Source organism: Bos indicus, chromosome 16 (genome assembly GCF_029378745.1).
Source record: "Bos indicus isolate NIAB-ARS_2022 breed Sahiwal x Tharparkar chromosome 16, NIAB-ARS_B.indTharparkar_mat_pri_1.0, whole genome shotgun sequence".
Lineage (NCBI taxonomy): Eukaryota > Metazoa > Chordata > Mammalia > Artiodactyla > Bovidae > Bos > Bos indicus.
In genome coordinates this window covers 81,159,238-81,183,725 of record NC_091775.1, presented here as the reverse complement: position 1 = coordinate 81,183,725, position 24,488 = coordinate 81,159,238, and the positions used below count along the sequence as shown (strand labels likewise).

At 66.9% G+C, this 24,488-nt stretch overlaps 2 protein-coding genes across 15 annotated transcripts in view; both read left to right on the top strand.

Annotated features, from left to right (window-relative positions):
• Window positions 1-831: 831 nt before the first annotated feature.
• On the top strand, window positions 832-19,498 carry LOC139176487 (receptor-type tyrosine-protein phosphatase V-like). 10 transcript variants are annotated; one of them, XM_070768793.1, is made up of 35 exons: window positions 835-2,194; window positions 3,485-3,588; window positions 3,769-3,835; window positions 4,107-4,155; window positions 4,282-4,554; window positions 4,978-5,247; window positions 5,416-5,679; window positions 6,247-6,501; window positions 6,600-6,839; window positions 6,953-7,228; window positions 9,055-9,327; window positions 10,522-10,785; window positions 10,937-11,203; window positions 11,479-11,760; window positions 11,928-12,068; window positions 12,273-12,483; window positions 12,779-12,843; window positions 13,655-13,772; window positions 13,855-13,902; window positions 14,268-14,361; window positions 14,447-14,537; window positions 14,626-14,702; window positions 15,589-15,723; window positions 16,205-16,327; window positions 16,709-16,869; window positions 17,009-17,144; window positions 17,473-17,546; window positions 17,627-17,783; window positions 17,884-17,938; window positions 18,058-18,134; window positions 18,223-18,351; window positions 18,461-18,571; window positions 18,653-18,810; window positions 19,041-19,176; window positions 19,308-19,498. In XM_070768793.1, the coding sequence occupies exons 1-35, from the start codon at window positions 2,081-2,083 to the stop codon at window positions 19,365-19,367; spliced, it is 5,355 nt and encodes a 1,784-aa protein (XP_070624894.1). In that variant the 5' UTR covers window positions 835-2,080; the 3' UTR covers window positions 19,368-19,498. The 10 variants fall into 10 exon arrangements, 7 of the variants coding, with proteins under 7 accessions (XP_070624897.1, XP_070624898.1, XP_070624895.1 ...); XM_070768792.1 differs by having other exon boundaries at window positions 18,650-18,810; XM_070768795.1 differs by lacking the exon at window positions 18,223-18,351 and having other exon boundaries at window positions 834-2,194; window positions 18,650-18,810.
• Window positions 19,499-20,863: 1,365 nt separating this feature from the next.
• Window positions 20,864-24,488, top strand: part of LGR6 (leucine rich repeat containing G protein-coupled receptor 6) — an 86,248-nt gene continuing 82,623 nt past the window's right edge. For 2 of the 5 annotated variants that reach the window (XM_070768800.1, XM_070768799.1), the window contains exon 1: window positions 20,865-21,398. In XM_070768800.1, coding sequence (XP_070624901.1) covers window positions 21,196-21,398 — 203 coding nt within the window. In that variant the 5' untranslated portion in view covers window positions 20,865-21,195. Of the gene's footprint in view, window positions 21,399-24,488 lie in introns of all 5 variants that reach the window. The other 3 variants (XM_070768802.1, XM_070768798.1, XM_070768801.1) reach the window with 2 other exon arrangements.

Sequence of the window (24,488 nt, the reverse complement as noted above, 5' to 3'; positions counted from 1 at the left end):
ACACGGGGGTGGGGAAGGGGGGCAGGAGTCTCTCTCCACGAAAGGAAAGGCTCAGGCCAAGCCACAAGGGTCAACCCCAGGCCCCCAGCTCTGAGCAGGTCTGAGCCAGGTCAGCCACTCTGGAGGTGAGCAGTAGAGATACCTCATAGCAGGGTCTGGGGGCTTCCCCCACCCCCAGGCACACAGGCCTTCTCCCAGAACCCTGACATCTATTCAGCGACCCATGGAGGGTGGACCTCTGGCTCTCGCACAAGGCAACCCCCATGTCTGCTGTGCTGCTGGGGCGCCTGGAGCCTGGGCCCTGGGTAGGGGAGACCCTAAGTCCAAGACCCCACTGGCCTGCCCCTGGCTCACCCAGCAGGCCTCCTGTTGGCTCCCTGCTGGGTTCCTGTCCCCTGGAAACATCCCTGACACCTGCCCCTCCCCTCTGGGCGCCCACAATCCCATCCTCACCCCGCCACCCACTTCCCTGATTCAGCCATCAGAAGGTGACAGCGAAAAGCGCTGTGTACGACAGGCCGGGGGTGGCATGCAGGAGGCGGGGGGCTGTTTTCAGGCAGGGCAGGGTGGCCCTCTGGTGTTTGGGGGCCCGAGCCGGGGGAGCCTAGGTGGAAGGGATGGGGCAGGAGCCTGGGGACCCCTGGCAGACTGGGGGGCGTGGCCTCCAGCTTAGCTGGCCTGAAACCCACCCGTGTTTCCACTAGTGGGTAGCGGGGGGCCTGGGAAAGGAAAGGGGGCAGGAGGGGGTTGGAAAGAAGGCCACCCTCTCTGGGGCAGGCTGCTGATTCTTATCACAAACAGGAAGCTAGGATACCGCAGGAGTGGGGGGAGGAGGCGGGGATGTGTGCCCCGCACTACACTGCCAGTGCCCCCAGGCCCCTAAGGTCTGAGCCTGCGGGCTGTGAGCGCCCCTCCCCTCAGGGTTTGAGGGGCTGGAGGCTGTGCTTTTGTTTGGAGAGGTGGGGGCCCAGAGGTGCAGAAAGTGGGTGGAGGCCAGATGGGTAACGGTTGGGCACCAGGTAAGACCCCAAGGACAGCTTAGTTCCCTTTGGCTGTATTTGGGGGCGACACTCACCTTGCCTCCTGCTCACCCCGCACCCCTTTCTGCTTAAGAGATGCCTGGACATCGCTGGAGGTGCAGACACAGCTGGGGGAGCCAGGCGCCAGCAGAAGCCTCAGAGAAGACAGGGCCCTGCAACAGCCCCCAGCCTGGCCTGGGCCCTGTCCGGGGTGGCCTCTGCCCATCCAGGGTTCGGGGTGCAGGCGAAGGCCTGGAGGCTGTGGGAGTGACTCCCGTCCTGAGCCTCCCCAGCTCCTGTGTGGACCTGCCCCGACGGCGGCTCTCAGGCCACTCTCTCTACCTGCCAATGTGCGTCAGAGCTGGGTGGGGGGCACAGGAAGCCAGGAGGCCCCTGCTGAGCCCTGCTGAGACCAGGGTCCCTGCTCCTCCCTGCTTCTCAGGAGTCCTCTCCCCGGGGGCCGAGGAGCACCCCTCCCCCATCGATCAGAGGGCGGGACCAGTGGTGCTCGGAGCTGTAGGCTGGAGAAGTGGCTCCAGGAAGGCCAGGGGCGCCAGGGCTGAGGTCTCCGAGCCCCATCTCAGCAGAGCCCCACCCCCTTCCTCCAACCACTCCCCAGGTCCAGGGCTGGGAGCCCCAAGGTCGGGAGTATTGGGTACTGTATTGGTGCAGTGAGAATTCCCTATTCCTGCAGCACCTGCCTGCCCCGGGGTCAAAGGCTGCGCCCTGATAGAGCCCCTGAGGCCGGCTCAGGACTGGCCCACTGTGGGGGCCCGGCTGCCCCGCCCGCCCCGTCCTCTTTGCTCCTCTCGGAGGAGAAACCTTGATCCCCGGTCCCCCGCCCGACACACCTCCAGATCCTGGGCCAGCCCAGCGGGCTTTGTGTCCCTGGCCATGTGGGGGAGACAGAGATACAGGGAGCTGGAGAGGTTCCAGCGTGTGGGAGGCTGGGCCATCCAGAGCCTCCTGCCCTTCTCCTCCCGGAGACTATCTTCCGGGGCGTGGGGGTGCTCAAGGCCAAGCTGCCGCGGTGGGCGTGGAGGGGAGAGCCCGGAAGACAGATGCCAGGATGCAGCAGGGGAGACTACTGTTGGCACTCAGGAGCCAGGGAGCCAGCACGCCCAGACTGCCCGCTGCCCGCCTCTGCGTCCGGCCGGCTCTCCCCAGAAGGAACAGTAAGTGAGGCTCCGGGAGGACCCCTGGGGCTCCAGGTGGAGGATGTGGGTTTGTCTGTGGGAACTGCTGCTGGGACCAGACAGAGCCCTTGGGGTACTTTCTGCTGAACAGAGACGCTGGGCTGGGAGGCTGCTTCCTACGTCTGAGTCTTCCTCACCTTCTCGAGCGTTCCCACCCCCTCCACCCCCGACCGGGCCAAGGCTGCCCCCTAGGTTGGCTGGGGGCTGACAGGTGTGTCCCTATGGCCAGGCCCCATCCATAGGCCTAGCCATGGGGTCTGTGCTGTCCCCAGCAGGCCCCCTTTTGTGGGGACTATTGGGCACAGCCTGAGACCCCACCCCTTACCTAAACCCCTGTCCTGTGCACCTTTTCTACTTAGATTTTGAATCAGGCCGTTTCCATCCCACTGCTGCAGGCTCTGTCGTCCAGCTGAGCGCATGCCGCAGGGGAGGGGTGGGGAGGGTGCAGTGTTTCCCCCCTGCGGCCAGACTGGGGCTCCCCCCTTCACGGCAGTTTCCCTGGTTGTTCCCCCACCTCCTCGTTTGAAAGAATGCATGTGTGCATGCGCACACACACACACGTGCAAGCCACCTGGAAAATCTGATGGGCCTGCAGTGCTGAGTTTCCAGGCCCCATCCAGAGGTTGGTGGGCGGCTCTGAGGTTGGGGGCTGGCTGAGTGGGGCGATAGAAGGGTCCGCAGAAGCCAGCTCCTTGCCCAGTGTCTCTGTACCTGCCTGGTGCTACGCGTCCCCCTCCCTACTTCCAGCTCGGGGACCAGGGCCCTGTCCTTTCCTCTGTCTCCCTCCCCACCTTTCCCCTGTCAGCTGCCTTGGGCTGGTGAGTCCTTGGCTCCAGGCTGCAGGAAACTCTCAGCTGCCCTAAGCCTCAGCAGCACCTGTGTCCATGAGGGGGCGGCCGGGGGTGGGGCGGGGAGAGGGTCTAGGTGGAGCAGGCGGGGGTTGGAGGCAAGCACACATCCCAGGCGTCAGGGGTCAGGAGCCCGTCAGGGGTAAGGAGCCGAGGCTGGAGACCCGGGTTCACCCTGGGGCAGGGCTCACTCTTCCCTCCGTGGACATCGCTTCCTCACCGGTGGCGCAAGGGCGAGAAACAGGAGGGCTGTCCTGGGTCCACCACCCCTGCAACAAAGGCCTTTAGAACATGCTCCTCTGTGTCCACAAGGGGACACTCGCTCACAGCTGTCCGTCCACCCAGCACCCAGCTCCCAGCACCACGATGTCAGCAGGAACCTCCCGGTAGGAACACGAACACCCTGTCCTCCTCTCCCCAGGGCAGGGCATCGGGAGTCAGCCGTCTCTGCCCACCCCAGGGCGTTGCTTCTCCAGGTCTGCGTCTCTTCCTGCCTGGAAAGCCAGCTGCTGAAGAGCACCGGAGGTAGGGCCAGAGCGGGAGGCTGCTGTGTCTGCAGCCAGGAGTCGCTCCCCCTCCCCCCTCCCGGGGCCCTGCTGAGAACAGGCTCTGGGTTGGAAAGGCAGCCAAGCTCTCCAGGGAGCCAGGAGCTGAGCAGCGGGGGGCAGGACGGCCCCTCCTGCTACCTCCCAGCTCTCCCTGCAGACTCCCTGGAATGAGACCCCCAGTCCTGTTCGTGGCGATCCTCTGGCTCCCAGGCTTCTTGGCCAAGGTGAGATGGGCGCTGGGGCCGTGGCAGGGTTGGGGCTGCTCTCTGTGGTGTTCAGGCCTCCCGCTGCCCCAAGGGCCCCGGCTGATCTGCACGAAATTGGGCAGAGGCAGCTCCTGCCCAGTCCCACAGGACACAGGGCAGCTGCCCAGGCTGGGGGCCTCCTCACCTTGGTGTCCTGCCTGCTGCCCTTAGGCCACGCCTGGGGTGGGGGACGGACAAGTGGACAGCCTTTCCTCTGCCCCTCTCCCCCACCCTCATACCCCTTCCTTAGGAAGGCGAGTGCCAGCCCCCAGAAGAGGGTCCCAGCTGGGCGAGTGGAGGTAGGTGGCAGGGGACGGGCGAACAGGGCCGTCTCTCCCCTGGGCCCGTCTCTACTCTGGCCCCTCCTGCCCCTGCCTCCTTTAGGGTACAGGGCACTGGGGGCCCTGACGACCCCTGTTCCCCAGGATCGCCTCTGAGGGTGACGGTCAGCAGCCGGGGCAGGTCTGCCAGCCTCACGCTGAACTGGGACGCCCCAGGGCCAGGTGGGCTCGGCCGCACCCTCCGCCTCAGCCGGCTGAGCCCCCGTGGCTCCCCTGAAGGGCAGCTGCTCCAGGCTCACACCAACGCGTCCAGCTTCGAGTTCCGGGACCTGGTGCCAGGAAGTCGCTACCAGCTGGAGGTGACGGCCGTGCGCCCCTGCGGGCAGAACGCCAGCCTCAGCCTCACTGCGCTCACAGGTGCGCGGCCTGCGGGCGGGGGCGGGCCTGGGGCGGGGGCGTGGCCTGTGGACAAGGGCAGGCGAGCCTGTGGGCGGGGCCTGATTGCGGGGGCGTGGTCTGTGGGGGGGCCTATTGGCAGGGGGCATGTCTGAGGGCGGGGGCGTGGCCTGGGGGCGGGGGACCTGCAGGTGGGGCGTGGCCTGCGGGTAGGTCCAGTTGATGGGGGCGTGGCCTGCCGGCAGGGGGCGTGATCTACGGGCGGGCGGGGCCTGCGGGCGGGGCGTGGTCTGAGAGCGGAGGCGTGGTCTGAGGGCGGAGGCGTGGCCAAGCAGGATGGTGAGGACTCTGGGGACCACGCTGGTACAGTGACCTGTCGAGGAACGTTAGAAGCAGAGGTGATGCCCGGCCCTGAACCTAGCGCTGCTCTCTGCCTCACCGCAGCCCCGTCCACTGTCCAGGACCTGAAGCTCCACGGCTCTGAGAGCCCATCCAGCCTGGAGGCCTCGTGGGGCTCTGCTCCCGGGGGGCAGGATGGCTATCAGCTTGTCCTCTGCCATCTGGAGTCCCAGACAGTGGTTCACAATGTCTCCACGTCCGCCGGCACCCTGTCCTACAATTTTAGCCACCTCTTACCGGGCAGTGAGTACGGCTTGGAGATTACCACCTGGGCCGCCCACCTCCAAGCGAAGACCAGCACTCGCCAGTGGACAGGTAGGGCCCACGCCTGGCAAGGCCCCAGGTGACAGCCGGTTGGGGGTAGGAGGTGGTCCAGAGCCACGTGCCAATGTGCCGGGCTCCTGGCTCCTGTGCGGGGTTGGTGCCGGGTCCCTGGTTGGGCCCCTTCTCCAGCCCGGTTCTACCCTGCCCACCCTCCTCTAGCTCCTGTGCCTCCAGGGCAGCTGGCGCTGCGCGCCCTGGGCACCAGAGCCCTGCGGGCTTCCTGGTACAGCTCTGGGGGGGCCGCCTGGCTGCACCTCCTGCTCACGGACCTCCTCAGTGGCTTCAACCTGACGGCAGGCGTCACACGAGGTGTCTCCAGTCACACCTTCCCGTGCCTCTCTCCTGGAACTCCCTACACGCTGAAACTTAGCGCTGTCGCTGGGCCTCATTGGGCAGTGGGGCCCAGTGCCACTGAGTGGACCCGTGAGTGCTGGGGATTGGCTGGCCACTGCAGAGGTCCCTCAGCCAAGCGGGCTGATCCGGCTATGCGGGGGGCGTCCAGGGTCCTGCAGGGAAGGGGTGAGGCCCGAGGGTGCCCGCCTGCTGGCTGGTGGTAAAAAAGACCCCACCCCAAAGGTGACAGTGATGATGATTGCCGTGTGCCAGTGCCATGCCAGGTGCTTCTGTGTGGCATGTCATTTAACCCCCATAAGTCATGCTGTCCCCCATGATGGTGGAGAGACAGGGACCAGTACCCAGGCTCGGGAGTGTCTGGGCTGGGCTGAGCCCCGGGACCCACTGCTGCCACTGCCTGCCTGTGGGTCTCCAGACAGAGTGCTCGCTCTCTCTGTGCTTTGGCCTCTGCCCCTCGAAGGGGACCACAGCGGCCGTGCTGTGAGGGGGTGCCAGGTCTGGTACTGGGAGTGCTCTCCTCTGTTTCTGTGTCCTTGGCTGGGTCCCAGGACTCGCCCAACATGTGGCCTGTCCAGGGCGCACAGGAAGGAGCCGGCCGGCTGCAAGGACTTTCTGCACGTGTCTCCCTCCCCCCAGGTCCCTCCACGCCCCGGGACCTGGGGCTCGCTCCCCAGCCCCCAGGGCTCAGGGCCAGCTGGAAGGTGGGCCCGGGGGCCCGGGAGGGTTACCTGCTCAGGCTGAGCGGGCCTGTGGACAAGACCCTAAGTTTGGGCCCTGGGGCCCTCAACATCACGTTCCTGAGGCCCCTGCCATCTGGACACTACGCTCTGGAGCTGAGAGTTCTGGCAGGGCCCTACGAGGCCCGGGCCCAGGCCACTGCCTGGCTGGGCGGTGAGTCTGGGCTGGTGGGGAACAGGCTGGGGTCCTGCCCAGGGGCACCTGCCTTGAGAGCAGTGGACCCTCACCATCCAGGGCCCACACCCCTCCAGATGCTCTAGCCCAGCGCCCGCAGGGCAGTGGTACCGAGCTGCCCCTGGACAGGCCGGAGGCCAGCGAGGAGCCTGGGAGCCAGATACTGCCCTACACCGAGGGAGCCCCCTGCCTCCTCAGAAATGTCTCGGGGGCACCTGGTGTCACCCTGGTCACACTCCACGGGCCTGGGGCCCGCTCCCAGGTGGACGCTGTTTCCGCTCTGGGCACTGCCTCCGCAAGCCCCACAGGCCACACCGGTGAGTGCCGGCCACTGCGTCCCGGTGGCCGAGGGGCTTTGCCTTGGGTGGAGAGGGGCTATCACAGGCCCACACACCATGCGCGGCCTCCTTACCACCCTCTCCTCTGTCAGGGCCCCCCACGCCACAGTCACTCGAGGTCACCGGCAGGGATAGCCCCTCCACCTTGACCATTGGCTGGGCCCCAGCAGCAGGGCCGCGGGAAGGCTACAGGGTCAGCTGGCACCAGGAGGGCAGCCAGAGCTCGCCGGGCGGTCTTGTCAACTTGGGCCCAGACAACACCAGCCTGATGCTGCCGGATCTGGTGCCCGGTTCCTGCTACACCGTGTCTGTATGGACTCGGGCGGGAAACCTCAGCTCCAGCATCCAAAGGGCTCGCGCCTGCACACGTGAGTTCCCGGCTGTGGCCCCTGGGAGGCCAGCCCTGGGCAGTGGGGTGGGTACCAACATCCTTCACACACCTTCCTCTGTGTGCCTGACTCAGGCCATGCATCTAGTCAGGATAGGGTGTTTCATGACCTGTTTGCAAGCATTCCCCACCTCATGCCATTGGGTCAGTTGTCCACCCATCCACCCATCCTTCCAACCATCCATCCATCCAACCATCCACTCTTCCTTCCAACCATCCATCCACCCACCCATCCAACCATCCACCCGTCCTTCCAACCATCCATCCATCCTTCCAACCATCCATCCATCCAACCATCCACCCTTCCTTCCAACCATCCATCCATCCACCCATCCTTCCAACCGTCCATCCATCCATCCATCCATCTGTCCTTCCAACCATCCATCCATCCATCCTTCCAACCATCCATCCATCCATCCAATCATCCACCCATCCTTCCAACCATCCATCCATCCATCCATCTGTCCTTCCAACCATCCATCCATCCAACCATCCATCCATGCTTCCAACCATCCAACCATCCATCCATCCAACCATCCACCCTTCCTTCCAACCATCCATCCATCAACCCATCCTTCCAACCGTCCATCCATCCATCCATCCATCTGTCCTTCCAACCATCCATCCATCCATCCATCCACCCATCCAACCTTCCTTCCAACCATCCATCCATCCATCCAACCATCCACCCATCCTTCCAACCGCCCATCCATCCATCCATCTGTCCTTCCAACCATCCATCCATCCAACCATCCATCCATCCTTCCAACCATCCAACCATCCATCCTTCCAACTATCCATCCATCCATCCATCTGTCCTTCCAACCGTCCATCCATCCATCAACCATCCACCCATCCATCCATCCATCCATCCATCCATCTGTCCTTCCAACCATCCATCCAACCATCCATCCTTCCAACTGTCCATCCATCCTTCCAACCATCCATCCATCCTTCCAACCATCCATCCATCCATCCATCCTTCCAACCATCCATCCATCCATCCATCCTTCCAACCATCCATCCATCCTTCCAACCATCCAACCATCCATCCTTCTAACCATCTATCCATCCATCCATCCTTCCAAACATCCATTCATCCTCCCAACCATCCATTCATCCTTCCAACAAATATTTAAAGAATGCCTTCCATGCTTAGGTATGGGGTTACATGCCAAAGCTAAAAATTATGAAGAAGATAGTGTAGAAAAGCAGACAGACAAGTAAACATACGGTCAGTGTGTCTATTAAAGTGGCTTACATTGGTGTGTATATCATAGAGCAAGTGTGCACGCACAGTGTGTTTGAACCGTGTGAGTCTCTGTCCTCATGGGTTTAAGATCAAGGACTATGAGGAATGTTCTGTGGTTATGGCTAATCTTTGAGGGCTCACAGAAGGGCCACCTTAGGGGTCAAGGAAGGTTTCCCCGAGGAGGGGAGTGGGCTGAGGAGCACATGGGTCTGAGTAAGGTGGGCAGAGAGGGGCCTTAGTGAGGGGGGTGTGTCCCCAGGCCCTGAGATTGGGGAGAAAGAGAGAGGGAAGGAGCTCGCAGGGAGGCCCAGTCCTGGTGTGAGCCTGGGGCGGCCAGTGCTGGGGTGGTACAGGCAGAACAAAGTCACCCTTGGAGCTGAGGCCTGGGAAGCAGGGAAGGGAGCAGGTGTGGGGCAGGGACTGAGCTGGCCAAGAGGCTTTCCTGGGAAGCATGGGGGCAGCTGAGTCGAGGCAGGCCGTGTTGGAGACCAGCACTGAGCGTGCGGCCCGGGGCTGGGCAGGGGGCTCGAATCCGCCTCTTGCTCATTCTGCAGTCCCTGCGCCGCCCGTCAGCCTGAGCCTGGGCCTGGCCGCCCAGCCCCCTGCCCTGAGGGCAGTCTGGAGCCCCCCCGCGGGGGGCAGGGACGGCTTTCTCCTGCGGCTCTACTGCCTGCGGCCCCCGGCTCTGGAGGGCCAGGACACCCTGGGCCCTGAGGTGCAGACCTTCTCCTGGACCCGGCTGGCTCCAGGCACTGAGTTCCTGGTGTGGTTGGCCACCCTGCGGGGCCCCGACGAGAGCAGCGCTGCCAACGCCACGGGCTGGACGCGTGAGTGCCCTGCCCACCCCACCGACCGCCCTTGCTGGGTGTCCCGGGGGCTGACCCCTGAGCCCTGTGGTCGGTGAGCAGGCCTCTGGGTTGACGTCAGCTGCTCCCCGGCCCTAGGGCACCAGGATACCTGTTGCCAGCTGGGAGCCCCTGGGTCCCGCCCTCCTGGTGAGAGGCAGGTGGGCGGGACCCAGCTTTGCTCTCATGCAGCACCGTGGTGGGTCCCCCACGCTCTCTCATGGCCAGTATCAGGGACCCCCCACCCTGCTGCCGGGCCCCTCGCTCAGCATTCTCTCACTTAATTCTTGAAACCGCAGCCGGGCACGAGGGCCTCCATCTCAGAGGGTCTCCCGTGAAGGGTCTCGATTACTGAAGCACCGGGCGTGTCCCTCCTTCCAGAGCCACATGATGGGCCGGGAATCCCCCCTGGGGGCCCACACCCTGCCCCGTGCAGTTGGACACAGTGGCCCCCTGCCCTGCTGCGCCCCCTCCACCGTGGTGGGCCCACCCCGCCTGGTCCTCCCGTCTCCAGGACCCTGAGGCTCTAACCGGCTGAGCCCTGAGCAGGCCTGTCCCTCTCTGTGTCTCTCTGAGCCTCAGTTTACAACAGAGGTGTCTGCCACACAGCCCGGGCCCTGGCTCAGGGGAGGGGGCAGAGGCCCCACTTAGACCCCAGACCCGGCCTCTAACCTGAAGCTGGAGCTGGGCTGGGGAAGGTGCTGGCTTGAAGCCTTCGGGTGGTGCAGGGTGCAGTCTGTCCAGACCCTGGACTTGGCTGTTGGGGAGGGTCGGGGTGGGGTCACCTGAGCCAGTGTTCCCAACCCTGCCAAGGGTGGACGGGGGCCTTTCACGGAGGAAGGAGCAGAGGCTGGGCTGCCCCCCTACCCTGCCCGTGCCGTCTGCAGAGGGGCCTCACACAGGCCCCCCGCAGTTCTGGGGGCACAGGCTGAGGCCCTGGCTTGTGTCCCGCCCTCTCCTCCGGGGCCGCAGGGCTGTCCCTGCCTGTGTCCTTGCCCCAGTCCCCTCTGGGCCAGGACCCACCCCAGTGACTTCCTTTGGCCTTAATCCCCTCTTTCGAGGCTGCATCTCCGAGCACGTTCTGGGTCCTGAGGGTCAGGAGGTGAACGTGAATTTGGGGGACACAGTTCAGGTCCTATACCTCCCTTCTCCAACCCCACCCCACTCTCCCTGCAGGCCCCCTCGCCCCTGCCCTGGTGAATGTGACCAGTGAAGGCGCCACCCAGCTCCGGGCGTCCTGGGTCCACGCGCTGGGGGGCCGGGATGGCTACCGGGTGACCCTGTACCAGGCGGGCGTCCAGGTGCGCTCCAGCCCCGTGGGGGCCCATGTGGACAGCGCCAGCTTCTTGGCTCTGACTCCGGGCACTGAGTACAAGGTGGAGGTGGTCACGCAGGCCGGGCCCCTCCGTGCGGTGGCAGCCAGCGCTGCCGGCTGGACCCGTGAGTGGGCGTGGGGACGGGGAGGGGTGGAGCGGTGGGCAGGGCCACCTGGAGCCCCTCCCTTGGGGGGCGCCCCCGCCCCCAGCCCCTCGTTCTGCCTGTGGACAAGGGCCCTGCATGGGGTCAGAGGTTCCCTGCTCTCCTCCCACAGCCCCAGTGGTGCCCGCAGAGCTGCTGGTGTCCATGCAGGCGGGCAGCGCCGTGGTCAGCCTGGCCTGGGCCAGCGGCCCCCTGGGGCACGGAGCCTGCCATGCGCAGCTCTCGGGGGCCAGGCTCCTGTCCCGGGAGCAGCCCCTGGCCCTGGGCCAAGCCCGCCTGGTCCTGAGGGACCTCACGCCTGGACGCAACCTGTCCTTGACGGTGCAGTGCCGGGCAGGGCCCCTCCAGGCCTCCACACACCCTGTGCTGCTGCCCGTGGGTATGTGGGCGTCTGTCGGGGGGTGGGGCACCCTGAGCCCTGAGCCATCCCGCCCCGCGCCTTCTCGTGCAGTGGGAGCCCTGCCCTCCCGCCCTGGGCCGCCCCTCGCTCTCCAGATGGGTGCAGGGAGCGGGGAGGTCTGGAGGAGCGCTTATTTCTCCTTGCTGTCATTGCCCCATTTTGGGGTAAAAGTGCCCAGTGCCTCTGAGCCTCTGCATTCTAGCCCCTCTCAGGTGCACTGACCCCCACTCGACACGGAACTCTTGAACCCACAGAGCCTGACCCGGTGGAGGACGTGCAGTGCCAGCCCGAGGCCACGCGCCTGGCCCTGGTCTGGACAGTGCCCACGGGGGATGTGGACACCTGTCTGGTGGTGGCGGAGCAGCTGGCAGCGGGAGGGGCCGCCCAGCTCATCTTCCGGGCCAACACCTCCGGGGGCGCCCTCCTGCTGGCCCCCCTGGCGCCCGCTGCGTCCTACCGCCTCAGCCTCTCGGTGCTGGGCAGGAACGGCCTGTGGAGCCGGGTGGTCAGCCTGGTGTGCGCCACTGTGCCCGAGGGTAGGTGCCTCTGGCCCGCACCCCCGGGGCCCTCCCCCAGCCCCCGCCTGGGCCCTGTCCCGGATGCCACTACCCTGCGCGGCTCATGCCCGGGTGCCCGGCCCAGCCTGGGCACAGCCCTGCCCTTGGGGGCAGCTCTCAGCGCCTCACTCCCCCTCCGCTCCCAGCCTGGCACCCCCCGGAGCTGGCTGCAGCCCCCCGGCTGGAGCCCGAGACGGGGATGGGTGTGCTGATCGCCCAGGGCATGTTTGGCGAGGAGGACGGGCAGATCCAGTGGTATGGGGTCATCGCCAGCACCAACATGTCGCGTGAGTCCCGGCCACGCAGTGGGGGCCCCCGGCTACCACCTGGCAGGGCTGGTGAGGGGCCGGGCGCTGACACGGGCAGAATGGATGTCGGGGTTGGGGAGTGTCCCGGCACAGGAAGGGCGTGGGGCATTCTGGAGCGCGAGACTGGCATGTCCAGCAATGCAGGGCAGCCCGGGCCCCACTGCCCATCTGCTCCTCTCCCAGTGGCCCGGCCTCCCCGCGAAGCCATCAACTGCACGTGGTTCGACCACTACTACGGGGGCCGCGACGCCTACCTGGCCGTGCTGCTCTCCAACCCCTTCTACGCCGGGCCCTGGGCCGCGCCCACATCCTGGCCGGTGCCTGTGGGCACAGACGACTGCGGCCAGACCCGCGACATATGTAACGGGCGGCTCAGGCCAGGCTCCCGGTATCGGTGAGGGCCGCGGCTGACGGAGGGGGGTACTCCGGGTTTCACTGGGGCCGTTCGTGCCTCATGCCAACCAGAGCCTGTGCTGATGCAGGGGAGACACGTGGGGCTTCCTGGCAGGCAGGGCACGCCTGGAGCGCCCCCGTCCACGGCTCTTTCCAGGCGGGGTAGGGGTGGGCTCTGTTGCACTTTGCTGCGGGAGGCGGTGGGCGCTCTGCAGATTCAGGGATGGGATCTCAGGCTCCGCAGGTAGGGGGTGCTCCTGCTGCCCGGGACTCAGCTTCCTGCTCCTCTGCCCCAGGTTCAGTGTCGTGGCCTTTTCCAGGCATAGCCCTGACACCCTCATCGCCTTCTCAGCCTTTTCAGGTAGGCAGGCGCCCGGAGGGGCTCCCAGTGGATCCCGGGTTGGGAGCTGCTGCTGGAACCTCTCTTCTGAGCCTTGTCCCAGCCACTGGTGGGGACCCATCCCGCGAGGCAGTGCTGGGAGCCCCTGGGCCGGGAGGCAGATGGTTCAGGAGGGCTGGGTGGGCTGGGGAGCAGTGGGCAGGCAGACGTGGAAGAAACCTGTCTACCCCCCTGCCTCCACCCTGCGAGATTCTGGGGTAGCACTGAAGCGGTAGAGACATCAGGAAGCCGCGAGTGAGAGACACGTGGGAGTCAGCATGCCTAGCAGCACTCGAAAAAGAAGCAAACAGACAAATTAATCTCAGCAACATCTTCTTTAAACTGAGATACTGAAAATCTATCAACATGTGATCAATTCTTAAAATAATGAGATAGTTTGCATCTATTTTTTTATCAGTAAGGCTCTGCGCTCCTGTGTGCATTTCACACTTGTAGCAAATCCGAACTTTGAGCTACTCCGTTTCCAAAGCTCCGCAGCCCAGGGCTGTGAGGTGACCCGATGGACAGGGCAGCCAGGCCCCGCCCTCCTCTCCCCGACGGGGTTCAGGACCTCCCAGTGCGAGGTGGGCGGGACCACCCAGTTCATCAGGGGCTGCGGGGGGGCCCCCTTACCTGGAGCTGGGGGGACTGTGCTCGGTCCCCATCTGGGGCGCCCCCCGCTTCCGGGGGCTCTGCCTGTGTGTCCTCCCCAGAGGGCCACAGGTCCGGTGAGCAGGCGTGTTGCTGCAGGACAGCTCCAGGCCCCTAGCTCACCCCCACCTGCCATCCACAGAGCCCCGGACCAGCCCGTCCTGGGCGGTGCCCCTCCCAGTGACAGCGGGCATCGTGGCCAGCGTGCTAGCCCTGGTCTGGCTGGGCCTGCTGTGCGGGAGGCGAGTGAAGGGGCAAAGGTGAGTGAGGGGAGGGCTGCCCACCACCGGGGAGGCTGGGGGAGGGCCCGGACAGCCTCCCACCACCCGGACACCCCTGCAGGGCGGAGAAGAGCCTGCGCTCCCAGGAGCTGACGGCTTACAACCTGCGGTGAGCACCCACCCGCGCCCTCAGCCCCTCAGCCCCAACCTCGACTCCCCACCCATCCTCACCTGGGCCCTGACCAAGCACCTGATGGCTTCAGGCCGAGTCGCTTTCTTCTTTCTCTCGGCCTTGGGCCCTCATCTACCCTCGGGTCACACCTCTGCCTCCTGATGTTGGCCTCACACTGAGCAGACTCCCAAAGCGTCCTTAGGGCTCAGGGCCTGGCCCTCTGAGACTCCCGCCCACCTCCACGTGTCGTCCTGTCTGCCCCCCGCCCTGCGTCCCCCGGCTGGAGCCCAGGGCTGTGTGCCCACGTCCGCTGGCACCAGGGCAGGACTCCGCACACCAGGCCCTCTGCCTCCCCGACCCAGGCGGACCCACCGGCCCATCCCCGCGCACAGCTTCCAGCAGAGCTTTGAGAGCAAGAGTGCCCACGCCTGCCAGGCCTTCTTTCAGGAGTTTGAGGTGAGGCCTCTGCCCACAGGGCTCTGGGGGACCCCTGTCTGGTGTGGGGGGCAACGTGGGTCTGTCCCGGCCCCGATCTTTGCAGGAGCTGAAGGAGGTGGGCAAGGAGCAGCCTAGGCTGGAGGCTGAGCACCCTGCCAACAGTACCAAGAACCGCTACCCTCACGTGCTGCCCTGTGAGCGCGGCGGTGGGCGGGCGGGGCTGCGGCTGGCCCGGAGCGGCCTGCCTGCGCCCGCTCCCAACGCACACCTTACCGTCTGCAGACGACCACTCCCGGGTCAGGCTGGCCCTGCTGGACGGGAAGCCCCACTCTGACTACATCAACGCTAGCTTCATTCCGGTAGGGCGGCCCGAGGCTGGCTGTGGTGTCCACTGCGCGTGCAGGCATGCTGTCCTGCCCCGGGCGTCCATGAAGACCGCCCGCTTGTGTGTCTGTGTGTCCTTTGCTGGGCCTGAAGGGGGTGGGGCGCGGCTGCTCAGACTCCGCCCTTCAAAAGAGCGCATGTGTGTCTGTGTGTGTGTGTGTGTGTGTCTGTGTGCGTGTGTGTCTCTGTGTGTCTCTGTGTGTGCACATGTGTGTCTGTGTGTGCCTGTGCGTATGTCTGTGTGTGCATGCGTTTGCGTGTGTATGTGTATGTGTCTATGCACGTGCGTGTCTGTGTGTGCATGTGTCTGTGCGTGTGTGTCTGGGTCTGTGTGCGTGTGTGTGTGAGACACACGTGCTCAGTAGAAACACTTAGTCCACCCAGGACTAGACGTCAAGAAAGGCTTCCTAGAGGAGAGATATCTGGGCTCTTGACACAGGATCCTGATGAGCAGTGAGGGGGTGGATGTCCCTGGAAAGACTTGGAGAAGAGCTGGGGGGGACCTGCGGACAGAGCTGGATGGGTCGTCGGGTGGAGGCAGGAGAGGCAGTGGGGCTGCTGGAGAGGGGCGACCGCCAGGCGGGGCGGGGCCGCTGGGCGGGCAGTGGAGCCCAGGGGGATGCAGGTGGTGTGGGCAGCCGGCCAGGGGAGGCTCCTTGGGGCCCTTCCAGTCTTGGCACCGTCCCTTCCAGGTAGGGCTGTCTCCGAGCCACCCTCCCGTTTGGGTTCCTGGTGCACGTGTGTTCACGTGTGTGCACACGTGCCAGCATGCACACGCGGTCCTCACTTGCAGAGCCCCCGCGTGGACGCACAGCTGTGTGCTGGGGGCCCCGGTTCATGTCTTCCCGTCCCCCGTGCCAGGGCTACACCCACCCGCAGGAGTTCATCGCCACCCAGGGGCCTCTCAAGAAGACCCTGGCGGACTTTTGGAGGCTGGTGTGGGAGCAGCAGGTCCACGTCATCGTCATGCTGACGGTGGGCATGGAGAACGGGCGGGTGAGCACGCTGCAGCCCCAGGTGGCCACCAGGCGGCAGGCTTTGCCCACAGGCCTGGCTGTGGGTCTGGGAGGCGGACAGGGACGCGGATCTGGCACCCAGGCTCCCAGCTGGACTCGCCTCTGCTGCCTCTGCTGTTTCTACAGTGCCCCCTCCTGCTCCCGGCCCAGGGCCAGGGGTGGTGGAGACAGGGCAGTCCGTCTTTGCTTTGGACACACCTCTGAGCCCTCCTGTGGAGCGGTGTGGCCCAGCCAGGTGACCCTGAGTAAGGCTGTGCAGTTGCCCCAGGAGCCCGGGCACTGCCTGGAAGCCCCAGGGGCCACCTGAGGTCTGGGGTGGGGATGCTGGGGCCCGTCTGGGACGGAGTGGCTTCTGGACGAGGAGGGCGGCCTAGAAGGAGGGTGGGAGGGATGCCGACCGAGCTAGGGTGGCTGGGCCCAGCCGCCCCGCCCCGCATCCCCACGCTGCCCTCCGGCCCTAGGTGCTGTGCGAGCACTACTGGCCAGCCGACTCCAGCCCGGTCACCCACGGGCCCGTCACCATCTGCCTGCTGGCCGAGCAGCCCCAGGACGAGTGGACCACGCGGGAATTCCAGCTGCACCACGTGTGTGCCCGCAAGGGGAGCGGGGGGCACTCTCGTGGGAGGGGCAGCTCACCCCTGGGTCTCTGGCCTCCTGCCAGCCCGGGAGGCTGGTGGTTATGGAAGGGCTGGGAGGCAGAGGGGAGACTCAGGGTCATCCAAGGCCGGGAGAGAAGGGACGTCTCCGCCTGTGCTGCGCTTGGCTCAGGCCCCCGAGCCCCATCTGCCTCCCGGGCCGTGACCTCCTGGGGCAGCGGTGCCCCTTGCCTGGGCACCCCCAGCGGGCAGACTCCCCGGGAGGCTGGAGGAGGTGAGGGCAACATCCTGGGGGCGGGGTGTCTAAGCCCACCCGCAGGGTCTGGTGGCAGGATGAGGGCTGAGAGAGGACCCCCGCCCCACCCCCAGGCTGCCCAGCAGCAGCTGCGGAGGGTGAAGCAGCTGCAGTTCACCACCTGGCCGGACCACAGTGTCCCCGAGGCCCCCAGCTCCCTGCTGGCTTTTGTGGAGCTGGCCCGGGAGCAGGCGAGGGCTGCCGTGGGCGCAGGGCCCCTCCTGGTGCACTGCAGGTGAGGCAGGCGGCGGGTGGGGGGCACGGGAGCCCCTGCCCTGGGCCCTCCGTCCTCCAGGGCCCGCCCTGCAGGCAAGGCAGGCCCTGGGCTGGGGGCACGGGGAGGCCCCTCACGGCCTGGCCCTATGTCCCCACAGCGCGGGTGTGGGCCGCTCGGGCACCTTCGTGGCCCTGTGGCGGCTGCTGCGGCAGCTGGAGGAGGAGCAGGTGGTGGACGCGTTCCACGCGGTGCACATGCTGCGCCTGCACCGGCCACTCATGATCCAGACCCCGGTGGGCCCGCGGCGGGGGCGCGGGAGGGTGCGGTGGGCAGGGCCGCAGGGCGCCTTCGAGGGTGCAGGGCCAGTGGCCTTGCCACAGGATTCCAGGGGGCAGGGAAGGACCCTGAGGGACAGCCACCCTCCTAAAGGGGCTTGTTTCCCTTTGGGCGGGGGTCCGCGGGGGTTGGTGGGTGGCCCCCCGCCAGCTCTCACACGGGGCCCCACAGGAGGACTCCCAGAGGTTCTCCCTTGTGCCGGCCACCGGGATGGTTGGGTCCGGAAGTCTGGAAGCCATCTGCTGGGTCACAGCCCCTTAGCCAGCCTCCCCGCCCCCCCACCAGAGCCAGTACGTCTTCCTGCACAGATGCCTCCTGAGCAGGGTCCTGGAAGGGCCCCCCAGCAGCCGCACTGCTGAGTACGTGTGCTCCGGGAGCTGCTGGAGGGGGTGGGGTCCCCCTCCCTCCTACTACCAGGCCGCTGACTCCATCCACACAGGGTTGCAGAGACCCACAGCGGGCACTGGGCAGCCCCGGGCACCCCCCATGTGGCCGGTGCCCCCTGCAGGCCACAGCCCATCCCCGTGAGGAACTTTGCCCGGGTGTGCGCGGAGCGGGCTGCCGACGGCAACGCGGGCTTCCTTGGGGAGCACCAGGTGGCCGGGGGCTGGGCAGGGTGGCGTGGGGTCCCCTCGAGCCAGCGCTTCTGCACCCGGCCTGCCTCACAGCGCCCACCCCCGCCCCCTCGCACCCCAGCTCCTGCTCCAGGCCCTGAAAAACGAGGCCGGCTCTGGGATGCCGTCTCCCCGGGGTGAGCAGGATGGCACAGCCTCCAATGAGTGCCGGCGGACGCTTGGGCTCGGGTAGACCGGGCACGGGGCACGGGCGGGGTTGGGCCTCCGGCAGGCTCACCCCTGCCCCCTCCTGCAGATGGCTGTTGTCACGAGCGGCCCCCTTCGGCAGAGAGCGGCCCGGCTGGGGAGATGCTTGAAGCCTGGCTCTTCCCCGTGAGCACATGCCCTCTGACTGTGTGGGCAGGCCTGGGGTGCTGGGGGCCCTAGAGCTGAGATGGTAGGGACATCCTGTGCTCTGCAGGGCGGGCCCTCTGGCCGCGACCATGTGGTGCTGACTGGCCCCGCGGGGCCAGCTGAACTCTGGGAGCTGGTGTGGGAGCATGGGGCCTGCGTGCTGGTCTCCTTGTGCCCACCGGACCCCCAGGAGAAGGTGAGGGGCAGAGCAGAGGCTGGGCCGCCGGGGGCTGGAGTGGGGCACGGTGCGGGCCACGGGCGGGGTCAGGCCGGCTGGCCGAGCAGCCCGAATGGGTCTGCCACAGGAATTCTGGCCCACGGAGACGCAGCCGGTCGTCACAGACACGGTGACCGTGCGCTGGGTGGCGGATGGCAGTGCTGCAGGCTGGCCCTGCACCTTCCTTCACGTCACACACGTAAGCTGGGCCGCGTGGTCGGGGGGGCTCCACGGAGCCGCGGGTCCCCCGGGCAGCCGTGCCAATGTCTCTGCCCAGAAGGCGAGCGGGAAGGAGAGGCCGGTGCAGCGGCTGCAGTTTCCATGCGGGGAGCCGGGCCAGGTGCTCCCCCCCGAGACCCTGCTGCCCTTCCTGGCCGCCGTGGGCCGGTGCTGCCCCTGGGACACTGAGCAGCCAGGCACGCTGCTCAGCCACTGCAGGTGCCGCTGGACGGGGCCCCGGGGAGCGGGCGGAGCACACATGGCCTCCTGGCTCGGGGCAAGGGCCAGACGACATGGCCCCCTCCTCGCTCTGTCCCGACACCCTCTGGGAACCTGTGCCCCTCAGCCTAGGCCCAGGCTGGCGGTGGCTCTCCTGGGTGTCCTTCCCCGGCCCCCCAGCCCCCCGGCCCAGGCCCCCAGGTGCTCCTCCAACTTGAGGTCAATTGCAGCAAGGATGCGGCCCAGCTGGGCACCTTCCTGGCCCTGGAGCAGCTGCTGCAGCAGGCAGGGGCCGAGGGCGCCGTGGACATCTTCACCGTGGCCTTGCAGCAGTCACAGGCCTGTGGCCTCATGACCCCAACGCTGGTGAGCGGCCCCGGGGCTCAGCCTCGGAACGTGGGGGCGCGAGGGGTCTGCCCCGGGCCGTCTGGGGCCCTGCTGCCCATGGAGGCCGTGCAGCCTCCCTGTCCTCACTGCGGCCCCCCGCCTGCCCCCAGGAGGAGTACATCCACCTCTACAGCTGCCTCAACAGCGCGCTCTCGGACGGGCTGCCGTGACTTGCCCAGGCGCTGCTGTGCAGGAGGCGGTGCCGGCCCGGCAAGCCCACTGTGGCCCCGCTTCCCCGGGAGGGCGGCCTGCACGCCGGCCCTGAGCTGTGAAGGGCAATAAAGGGTGTGGTGAAGCCTGAGGCCGAGTGTGTTCTGTCCATGGAGACTGGGAGATAGGGGTGCTTTCGGCCTGGCCGTCCCTCCCGCCATGACCCTGCCCAGGGCCGGCGCTGGAGGGTGGCTGCTTCCCGGCCAGAGCAACCAGGTTTCCTCTGCCCCCGCCCTCCACCAGTGAGGGAACCCGGGCAGGGGAACCAGGAAGGAGGGCACAGGTGCCCACCATGGTGACACCATCGCTCACAGCCTCCCCGGGGCTGGCCAGGGGGGTCCCGTATCAACTGCAAGGCCGTGGACGACTCCTGGGGGGGAGTCTGGGGGACACAGAGAGGCCGGACAAGGCAGAGCCCCTCAGTTGGGGGCAGACCCTGAGGCGGGGAGGGGCGGCACCCAGCTCCTGGTGAAGGCCTGTGGGACGGGAGCAGGGGCAGGGGCCTCCTCAGGGTGGGGTGCGGCTCCGGGGCCCCGGGCTGGGTCACACGCTCTTCACACGTGCATTTATCAGGAGTGGGACTGGCCCACACGACCCTCCAGAGGCTGGAGACACTGAGTCACCACCCCCCGCTGCCCAGGGGCCACAGGGCTCCCGCGGCCGGAGCTGCAAGCGCTGACCACCCAGGCCTTCCTGGGGCTTGTTTATGTCAGGGCCCTGCCCACTGCGAGGCTGCAGGTCAGCTCTCCCCCTTCCTGGCCCAGCTGTGCAGCCCCAGGGCCTGGGGGGGAAAACACTAGCAGAGAACTGGAGGAGTGGGGAGCGGCCTTGGTGGGGGGAGGGATGGTCCCGGCGGAAGGACCCCTGGCCGCCCTGAGGCCTCAGGCTGCTGCTGTATTCTCAGGGGTGGCGGGAGACCAGAGAGCAGGAGGGGCTGGAGTTACCCCTGCCAGCCGGGTCTGGCCCCCACGGACGACCCCGGCTTCAGATGCCCACTCTGTCCCTCAGGCCTCTGTCCTGGCCCGGCCAGCCAGACTGATGGAGCCGCAGCTGGCCTCTGGGGGCGCGGGGTGGGGGGCCCTGACCTGCCTGCGCTCAGGCCGGCTCTGACAGCCAGGGGGTCGCCCGCCGGCCCCGTCCGGTGGGAAGCAGGTCAGAGCTCCCGGGCTCACAGCTACTGGGCGGGTGGACATCACCCCTTCTCTGGTGGCGGCCTGGGGGTTGGCGGAAGGCTGCTCCTTGTAGCCCCAGTGACCGCCCCGCAGGCTCCGCCCCTCACTGCTGGGCTCTGAGGACCAGCCCTCCCGGGGTGACGGGTGAGAGGGCAGCCGGAGCTCCTCGTCTGGGACCGCCGACCCCCACCCCCCCAGCCCCCACCAGGGATGAGCTTGAACAAAGCCCGTCCCTCCCGGCTCCCGGCTCCCTAAGGCGGGAACGGTGCTGGGGGGGCTGTGGGAACGCTCTAGGTGTCCCGGGGCGGGGCTCTTCCAGCCCCGCCCCCAGGCGGTCCCCCAGGCAGGAGGTCCTGCGCCCAAACGCCTGCAGGTCCGCGCTCCGGACTGTTCACTCTTTCCTTTCCTGGATGAAACTCCTGCCAGTTTGGGAGGAAGGGGAGCGGGCAGGCGAGGTTTCCCTGACTCCTCCTCCGCGGCCTCGCCCTCCCTTGCCAAGCCCAGCCCGCGAAGCTGGGAGCAAAGAGGCGAAGCCTACGCCTGTCCGACCGCGCGCCCCGCCAGCGCCGCACCGAGCCGGCACTCCCGCCAGGTGCCTCCGCCGCAGGCCGCCGAGATGCCCCGCGCGCCCCGGCTCCTGCCTCTGTGGCTGTGCGCCGCGGCGCTCTGCGCCCCACCGGCCGCCCCCCCGCCCCGCCCGCGGCCCGGCTGCCCGGTGCCCTGCCGCTGCCGCGAGGCGGGCATTCTGCTGTGGGTGGACTGCTCCGAGCGGGGGCTGTCCACCGTGCCGGCGGGCCTGGACCCCCTGACCGCCTACCTGTGAGTACGCGCACTTCCCCCGGCACCTGCCTAGCTGCGCGGCCGCCGCGCGGTCGGAGCCCCGAGGCGCAGCACCCTCTGCCAGTCCTGGGCTGTGGGCTGAGGGTGGGGAAGCGCAGTCCCGGGCGGGCAGGGCTGAGTCAGCCGGGAGTCCGGGCTCCCCTGGCTCGTTCCCACTTGGCCCCGGCCTTGGGGCTTCACGATGGGGACCTGGCCTGGGCAGAGGGGAGTCCCCGAGCCCTGAGCAGAGGGGCCAGGGCCGGCAGCCCCTTGTCGTCCTGCTGGTTTCCTCTCCGGAAGAGCAGCACCCAGGACAGTGGCGGAGTGGACTCGGTGGAGGAGACGGGAGGGCCCCCTGGGGGACGAGGCCAGCAGAGCTGTCACCCGAGCTGGGTGGCCTTGATGGGCATCCCAGAGGCCGGGAGAGGGGCCGCCCACTCTCAGCTCCTGCAAGAGGCAGCTGCGGCACCAGCCCGGCTCACGGTGGCCTCTGGCTCCCCAGGGCCTCCCCGAAGTGGGTCCCAAGAGGCTGTGCAGGAGACACTCATTTGTGAGCAGGCGCCAGGCTGAAAACCAGAGGACTGTTTTTAGTTGGGGTGAAGGGGACTGTACTGGGGGCGGGGAGGGGGCTCCGGCCTATCACTGGGGCCGGAGGTGGCTGAGGGCACATTCCAGGCCCCCTGCCTCCCTCAGCTCTGGGAGAAGTGTCCCGGCTCAGCCCTGCCCAGGCCCCACGACCTCTTCCAGGGTGAAGAGAGCATGTGGGCGAGTCCGGGCGTCAGTCCGGGGTCATCTGTCTCGGGCTTTGTGGCCTCCGGATTCAGGACCCATGGGCTCTCAGGGGAGCGGGTCGTGCTGAGTCAAGCAGGTATCTGCTGGATTAAATGCCCGGGGCACCTCCTCTTTAGCTGTTTTGCGTGTGCGCGGGGTGTGGGTGAGGACATGACTTCCTGTGAAGACAGGGTTCTGGGGCTCAGCTGAGTCTGGGAGAGATTTCTGGGGGGCAGAAGAGAGGCCCTGCCTCCACGTTGGGGGCCGGCTTCCCCAGGCCCACCCTCTCTCAGGGTGTCCCCAGCTACCCTGCCGGAGGGCTGTCCCCACTGTCTTGTCAGAGTCCCCCTGGAGCAGCATCTGGGGTTTTCTGAGCCGACCCCACGCCTTTCGGGGGCCTGAGAAAGCCCTGCTCTCCCGGGACCCAGCCCGTGTTTCTGGGGGTGGGACAGAGGGTCGCGTGTGGCCTGGGGACCTTAGCAGGGGCCCCGCAGTGTCAGGGGAGGGGAGACGCAGGCCCTTCCCCCTCTGGCCTGATTCCTGTGTGGGTGGTGAGCGCAGCCGTCTGCCTCTCTGGAGGGAAGCCCCGGCATGAGAGTGCTGCACGGTGGGGAAACGCCGGTCTGGCCCCAAGGGGCTCCGTTCTCGTCGGGGACCGGCCAAGCTTGCGTCTGATGTCGTGACCAGCAGGGCCTCTCCTCTGGGCCTCTCCAACCCTGGCCCCCTCCTGCTCCACCCCCAACATGGTCACTCAAGTCCTCTAAGCCTGAGGTCCTCATCTGTACGTGGGGATAGGTGTGTGGCGGGCAGCATAAGTGCGCTGATGTGTCCTGTAAAGTCGTGAGCTCCTGACACGTCCCAAGCAGCTGTCCTGCCTCCTGTCGGGTGTCCGGGGTGGGGAGTGGGTGGGAGGGAGAGCCTGGAATCTCGGTGGGAGGGAAACTGACCCCTCAGGCGGTAGGGGGAGGAGGGGAGGTGGCCTCAAGGTGCTGGCCTCAGTTAGGACTCGGCTGCCCTGGGCTCGGGGTCCAGCCAGCTATGAATACTGGGGAGGTGGGGGTGGAGTGGACAGGAGTCTTCCTGACACGGGAGGAGAAGGCGAGAGGTCAGATCACTTGGATGCACAGGGAGTGGCCGGCCAGAGGGTGCCCTTGAAGACATTGAAGGAGCCAGAGACTGAGCCGTAGGGGTGCCGAGGAGCCCCGGGCTTGGGGGGACAGCCTGCTGCTGCCCACCCTGGGGGGCCCCTCTGCCTGGTCGCTGTCACAGTTCACACACTTCTGGCTCCTCTGTCTGGGCTCCAGGGATGCCAGAAAGTCTTCTCAGTGCCCCTGCCATCTCTGGTTTAGCTGCAAAGACGACACTCCCCTGGGGTTGGCTGCCAGGCTGATCAGGTGGGAGGGGCAGGCTTTAGCACCGCAGGCCCTTGGGCATCCCTCTGGTCTGCGGTCTCAGTGAGACTTGGTGTGGACATTCTCCCTGGAACTCGCCTGGGATCAGTGGCCCCGTCTCTGGGGCGACCGGAAGGTGGGGTGGCCACGCAGCAAGAGGCAGACACACAGCTGCGGGCAGTGCCCAGGGCTGTCCCTGACTTGGGGAATTGGGTGGTACTCTGAGTCCCCACTTTGGTCAGGAAGCAGGAGGGGAGCGGTACTGCTTGGAGGGGATCGGACCCCTCAGCCTGCGTTTCCACCACCTTCTGCCGCCGCGGCTGGGGGCCCCTCCAGGGTGGGCAGTGGGGGGCTGACAGCCCACCGCTGTAGGCACCCTCTGGCCAGCCGCTCCCCATGCATCCAAGTGTCCTGATCTGACCTCTCGCCTTCTCCTCCCGTGTCTGGAAGACTTGTGTCCACTCCCCCCCAACCCCTCATTCACAGCTGGCTGGACCCCGACCCAGGGCAGCCGAGTGAGGCCGCCTCCCTTCCTCCCCCAACGGCCCGGGGGCACTTTCCCTCCCACCGAGGCTCCAGGCTCTCTCTCGCACCCCCTCCCCACCCCGGACACCCGACAGGAGGCAGGACAGCTGCTTGGGACCTGTTGGGCGCTAACGGCTTTACCAGGCAGCTTCCTGCCTCCTTCGGTCTCACTCGCTGCAAGGCTGCTGTGATGACCCCCGACTCTGACCCCCTGACCGCTGACTCCTGACCCTGACCGAAGGAAGATTCTGGGCAGTCCGCGTCCATCACTGCTGGGGGCACAGGTCGGAGGCGGGGTCACGGCAGAGCAGGGCTGGAGTCATCTGAGCTGGTGACCTGGGCCCGATTCCTACCTGTGAACGGAGCTCACACCTGCCTCACAGGGACGTCATCTGGATTCAAT

What these genes read in the sequence shown, in the direction of transcription:
- LOC139176487 (XM_070768791.1), top strand. Translation starts at nt 2,081, where the DNA reads ATGCCAGGATGCAGCAGGGGAGACTACTGTTGGCACTCAGGAGCCAGG. An exon ending in AAGGGCTCGCGCCTGCACAC is followed by an intron (nt 7,229 to 9,054) that starts GTGAGTTCCCGG and finishes CTCATTCTGCAG; the next exon opens with TCCCTGCGCCGCCCGTCAGC. An exon ending in CCTTCTTTCAGGAGTTTGAG is followed by an intron (nt 14,362 to 14,446) that starts GTGAGGCCTCTG and finishes CGATCTTTGCAG; the next exon opens with GAGCTGAAGGAGGTGGGCAA.